The sequence below is a fragment of the Rhea americana genome, unplaced genomic scaffold, assembly GCF_003343005.1.
Source record: "Rhea americana isolate MKP2758 unplaced genomic scaffold, rheAme1 scaffold_40, whole genome shotgun sequence".
NCBI lineage: Eukaryota > Metazoa > Chordata > Aves > Rheiformes > Rheidae > Rhea > Rhea americana.
Genome location: NW_028186535.1, coordinates 5124294 through 5130293, shown reverse-complemented (window position 1 = coordinate 5130293; position 6000 = coordinate 5124294). Strand labels below are relative to the sequence as shown.

General features: G+C 37.5%; 1 protein-coding gene across 1 annotated transcript in view; it reads right to left on the bottom strand.

Annotated features, from left to right (window-relative positions):
* The window catches only part of CDH2 (cadherin 2), a gene marked incomplete at its 5' end in the record, with an annotated part of 117062 nt that overhangs the window by 37150 nt on the left and 73912 nt on the right, over positions 1–6000 (bottom strand). The window contains 3 exons of the mRNA XM_085314299.1: positions 1250–1405; positions 2419–2565; positions 4401–4627. Coding sequence (XP_085170425.1) covers positions 1250–1405; positions 2419–2565; positions 4401–4627 — 530 coding nt within the window. The remainder of the gene's footprint in view (positions 1–1249; positions 1406–2418; positions 2566–4400; positions 4628–6000) is intronic.

The window sequence follows — 6000 nt, the reverse complement described above, 5'->3', positions numbered from 1 at the left end:
TTAAGTAAAAGCATATGGAATTTTTCTGTGTTATCCAAAGCACCAAGGTAAAGTTTGTCATAAATCACTGTTGGTAAACACATTGAAATTCCAGGCTAAAATTAGGCTACAGCTTATAGTCCAAGCTTCAAAGACCCTTGAGACTTAAATTTAATGCCCTGATTGTCAAAAAGGACTGAACATCTACCTCTGACAGTCAGGTTTACCTAAATCATGTAAAAATGAACAGAAAATAAAAATTGCAGTATTTTTTGAAAATGTGAACCCATACATATCCAGACCAGAGCCCAGCAATTGCTAGGCAAAAGAGCAACCTGCTCCTACAGGCAGGCYTGCTGAAGCCCATTTTATACATTTCATGACTACAAACCTACTAGGAAAGAGCAAGACAGTATAGGTAACCCCCAACCCTGGAAACTGTTCATTAAATTCTTAAGTCTCTAAATCTTCAGTTGTCAATGCCAAATTCTCATGACTGTTGGAGGTGCTGTGACCTTGTAATAGCCGGGTCCCATCCACAGAAGCCATCTGCTACATCCTCCATTCAGGAGGCTTCCCAGAGAGCCAATTAAGGGCTGTTCTCCACCATGAAGTGCTGGAAACTCTCTCTAGTTGCTGAGTGACTTCCATAACAATTTCAGTGTATTCTCTCAAAAGCAGGAGACAACTTCAGGTCAAAGTYTGGTCTCCCCCTTTCCTTCAAACCTTTCTTTTCTGCTAACACTTGAATCCTTGATCTACTTTGTCAATTCCTTTACAGCAAAGAATATCATTTTCATAAGCTGACAGATCTAATTTACAATTCCATTAAAATGCTTAGATTTGCCCCTAGAAATGAAAATTGGTAGGTTATTCTTCCCATCCATTTCTCAAACCACAGCTGCTGCAATTCTAATAGWAGTCATGTCCTAATTTAAGTTGCTGTATTAAAAGTAAACTTTTGACAAATACGCAATACAGTGGAGACTGTGATCAATGACCTGTATTTGAAATATAAGCTACAGAATCCGCATTTCAATCTTTGTAATTACTTTATCTRAATAGATTAAACCACTGTTTATATGTGTTAATATATTTAAGCTGTTTAAACATACTGAGAGTTAGCCTTAGTGAATACAGTAAATATAAATACAAATCTGCTACAAACTCTTAAAATCATATCTCTCAGAAAACTATAAGCCAGCTGCTCAAGTCATGTATGAAGCAGATGTTAATCTTCAATTTGATAATCTGATTTATAGTAAATTACATGAAAAGAAGCGATCTGCTCCCGATCTAAAGGCTTTGTCACAGACAGCTGTCCTGAAATGGGGTTGATGATGAAGATTCCGGTCGGAGGTTGGTCAGCTCCTGGGCCAGTCACACTGTACCGCAGCGAAAGGCTTTTATCCCGATCGGACCTAATCTGCGAGTCAGAAAAACAATGTTTATATTAGTTACAAATAGTCAGTGGCAGGAACTGCTGCTGAGACAGCAAGGTAGTGTTCTCTTCTTTTTTGTTTGTTTTTAATCTCTAGACTAAATTTGTAAAAATAATTATTCTGGAAATGCTATAAAGTTAACATAATGCTTCAGCTTTTCAGCTGTGCTTTCTTTTTGTTAGAAAGCCAGTCAGTGAAGGATCATAAAATCAAGAATTGTATTAAAGTAAAACAAGCAAGCATTTTTACCTTTAACAGAATTGCTTAGATCCTAGAATGGTACACAAAACACATACTAACACAAAACTATGTGAGAAATAAGAAGTCTTTTTTTTCCCCTGTGTATTCCTGGACCAATACAGATTCTCTTCCACTACTGACAATACTGAAGCTCATTAGAAACTTCCTGAGTTTCTTTTCTTTTTTCTTTTTTTTTATTTTTAAAGACTGAACTTCAGTCTCATCTTCCAAGAAAACAATTAATGAGCAGCACATCCTCCAAAGGTGGCTGAATCACTAGCAAGCACATCTCCAAAAGCAATGCTCCAACCTATCAGCCTGTGCTAACTTTCATAGGAGTTCTAACAAATCCTTCTAGAAGTCGATCGAGACTAGTGTCACGACTGGAAGGCCCATCCCGGTTTCAGCAATGGCCACCCACGCACTACGCAGGGCTGYTGAAAAGCTAGCATACGTCACTGACACATCCCGCTGCCTCCTGCTGTTCCTGCTAGTTCCTGCTCATGACCCCAAGTGGAAGACTCCAGAGCCAGACRCCGTAGCATTTCAGGAAAATTTTTGAACTGTCAGAAATTTTCCTTAATCAGGAGGAATTTATCAGGGCAATTACCACCTCAATCAAGGACACTTTCCACTGCACGGTGATACCAACAGAAATCACATACACAGTTGGGCTAAGAATGACATATCGCTCCAACAACTGCTTCAAGAGCTCTTCGGGGGATCCTGAAAACCACGTCTCTGTTAACATCCTTACCCGAACTAGTTCTTGAGGAAAAGGCCCTCTGGAATTTTCTGGCAAGTTGATGGGAGGGATAACCCAGTCCCTCTTCTGTCTCTTCAGATGGCTGCTCTGCTTATACTGTTGCCATGGAAATACAATGTCTTCAATTTTCTTTTGGTCCTTTCCCAGGCACATGATAAAATTAAGCATATATTAGAAGAAGAATTGCTGGTATATGTTAAAAAAAAATTGGATAATTACATAACCTACTGAAAGGCTACCTTTCCTCTCTGTTGATATTGAAATTGCATTCACAGTGCAGTATGAAAATAAGCATTATTATTTACGACTATACTATGAAATTCTAAGAGTCCCTTCCCCCCCCCCCCCTTATTCCAGTTGCAGGAAAAATAGAACTTTAAGCCATTTATAACATAGTACTACTGTGTAAACCACTCTGCACTTTCTAGAAGTAGTTAATATTTTGCAGAATTTAGTAGTATGCCTTCATGTATTTCTCATTAGCTGGAACTTCAGTTCAGGTAATGTGCTACTGTACATTAAATTTAGATCTGAGTGTGCTAAAATATAATTTGAGTTCCAAGAGAAGTTTAATACATACCGGTAAGGAATGTCTCAAATATTTATGACCCTATTAAATCCCACAGAATTAATGCTGTAATTATTTTAAACCTATGTCAGCCATGATGGATGCTGTAGATGACCCACTTTACACACTGGGCATTAATCTTTGCTGGGTGTCAACATTCCTTTTCTATTGCCTTCTRTATCTGCAGTCATTTCAGCCTTTAACTCTGGATGCCAGCATGCATATAGCATGCTAGCCTGCTTGAGGGTGGAGAGAAGGAGACAAAAACACTTTCCAAATCTTTTAAGAGAAAACCATTGTTTTTATCTAATCAAATGTGTCAGAGACAAAAGCAGAAGCACAACTGAAGGCCAGATTCCCCTATTCTATATTCCACTGACGTTAAGGACGCTAGAACTGGATCTCTGCAAAGAACACAGTATGCCCTTGCATAGCTACATACCCCCTCTTTTATTAGACTTCTGCTACAGACAAAACTGCAATATTTCTTTGTTAAATAATTGCCTTAAGTGACCAAAAACAATGAGCAAAGAGACAAACAAAAAAATTGAGGATTACACAGCTTTGGTCTCCAGTGTGTGCTCAGAAAAATGACTTACATAATAACACTATTTTAAAATTATGCTTAAATCTTTAATCTGTACCTATTAAAGGTATATTAAGCCATGAACAAATGTTGCTCTTTATTTGTAATTTAAGGTCTTTGTAAGAGAAGGTAAAAAAACAGCAGGCAGCAAGTAACATAACAGACAAGCACAGTAGACTTAATATTGTTTTCCTAAAGTAAATATATTACATTATTTGTATATGGCTAGGTCTGATTTGTGTTACAGCAGTCGGTTTATTCTATGGCMGCTTCCAGCAGAGGGAGACTATATTCCTTACCAAGTAGTGCTGAAATCATGAATAATTTACAGCCTCCAATTTGATTATGAAGGGATAAGACAAAGCCAATATTCCATGCCAGAAATGCTTTCCTACTACTGCTGTAAATCTACAGCTCCCATCTAATAAACTTGACTAATGCATTCTAGCAGAGATTTGTTTATTTTGTGGTTATATTTAACTGCTTGAATAAATACTGTAATGCTTTCAAGCTATTTAAAATAAAGAAATGACCATATCCAACTTAAATTCAGGTATAAATCTCAAATGAGACAAATAAAAAGCTCAAACATAAACAAATCATATAGAGTTAAACAGACATGGTTGCCATGTCTTAGCAAAGCTACAAAATAATCGATTATGGGAGTTCTTTCTAAGGCTACAGCTTTACAATTATACACTCATTAGTGCCCTATTATCCACATATCTCATGTACAAATGCACGACAGACAGAATCAAACTCCTATTTTTAGGCATGTTTCTTGAGATAAATTGATAGAGCCTTTTTGCTGTTTCTTACTTTTGTCAAAGGTCCTGTGAATGCTGGTTCAGGGGTTAGTTTCACTCTCATTTGCCATTCCTCCTGGGTTTCCTCGTCTTGAGCAGATACTACGAATTCTGTGGGCTCGGCTGAAAGTTGAAAGCTTCTCTCTGCATATACCACACCATCTTCACCTACTCTAAAATCTTCAGGCTCACTGCTTCCAAAGTGTATTTTTTTGTTTCCATTGCAGCTTATAAACCTCACTGTAAAACAGAAGGACACAAGAATGAACAATGAAGCAGCAGYCCACCTGAACTCAATGGGATATTGAAAGCATTAAGAACAAATGCTCACAAGCAGAAAAAAATGACTTGCTGCTCTTGTTATATTGCATACATGCAATCATACTTTAGGGGTCAGTCAATGTAACAGTTTACCTGCATAGAAGGAATGTGGGGGTCTGATTCAGTTCCCAATTCTCACCTCACAGAACCCTTACAACTCTTATGGCAAATTAAAAGGTTCAGATTTGACAGAGTTATTTCCCAATATAGCTCAGGACACAAACCTTATTAGAAATTACCAACATTAGCAGAAACATAACTGGAAGTAAAGAGTATCAAAGACAAGGACAGCTAAAGTAAGAAAGTTAAAGACTCTTCTATTTAAGAAAACTGTGAGGAAGAGAGAAATTTTTAATATTAGTTCAACTGTCTCCCTCACAAAACCCCCCCAAACAATAAAACCATTTTCTCCCATGTCCTGTGGTACAKTTCCCTCCAGTTCCACTGGGATGTCTACAGAGATTTACACTTCACGTCAGAAAAGATTCAGGCAAATCAAAATCATCAGAAAAAAATGAGAAATGCTCAATAAATTTAATCATGTCCCAACCAGAATCACAAACAATTGTGCTACCGGCACTCTGCTAACAGGAGTAAAGCAGAATGCCAGAAGTCAGTGAAGAGCCTATAACTTCTATTCCTAGCTCAGCAACGTATTAATAGCCAGCTGTATTTTCTCATGTAGGCCACTTACAGGCTCTGTGCTCAATTTTCCTCATTCCTTGTCTGTAAAATGGAGGCAGTAGTAAATACTTCCCTCAGAGAGAAAATTAAGTGAAAGTATTCACTTTACACTTGTTTGCTCTTTAAGTTGCTCGACGCAGCACACAGGTTTGTACATCCTTTCAAGAGTTACCTTTTCTTGTTTAATGCCTTCCAACATAAGTGCCATCTAACGACGCCCCGTGCAACAAGCCGTCGGTAAAACTGACCGTATAGATAATGCAGTAAAATGCACAAGATGGAACTGGGGCCAGGTTGCTGCTTTCTTTACCCAACTGTTTTCACTATCACTTATTTTATGGGTTACTGCATATAAYAGTAGGTGTACAAAAAAAAAAGAAAAAAGTAGTATCACATTAAAACTAATAATTGTTATTCAATGTTTCCAATGTTTCCAAAGCATTACGAAATATTTTGATTGTATGGGTAACAGAAGTGCAAAACATCATTAGGAAGGTTGTGCTAAAATGTACATAGCGAAGATGAAGATGAAATGATGCTTTATGCCTCATTTCAGTTATTGGGCTTTTTATATTGTGCTAAACCATGCACAAACTATTTAGCTTCAA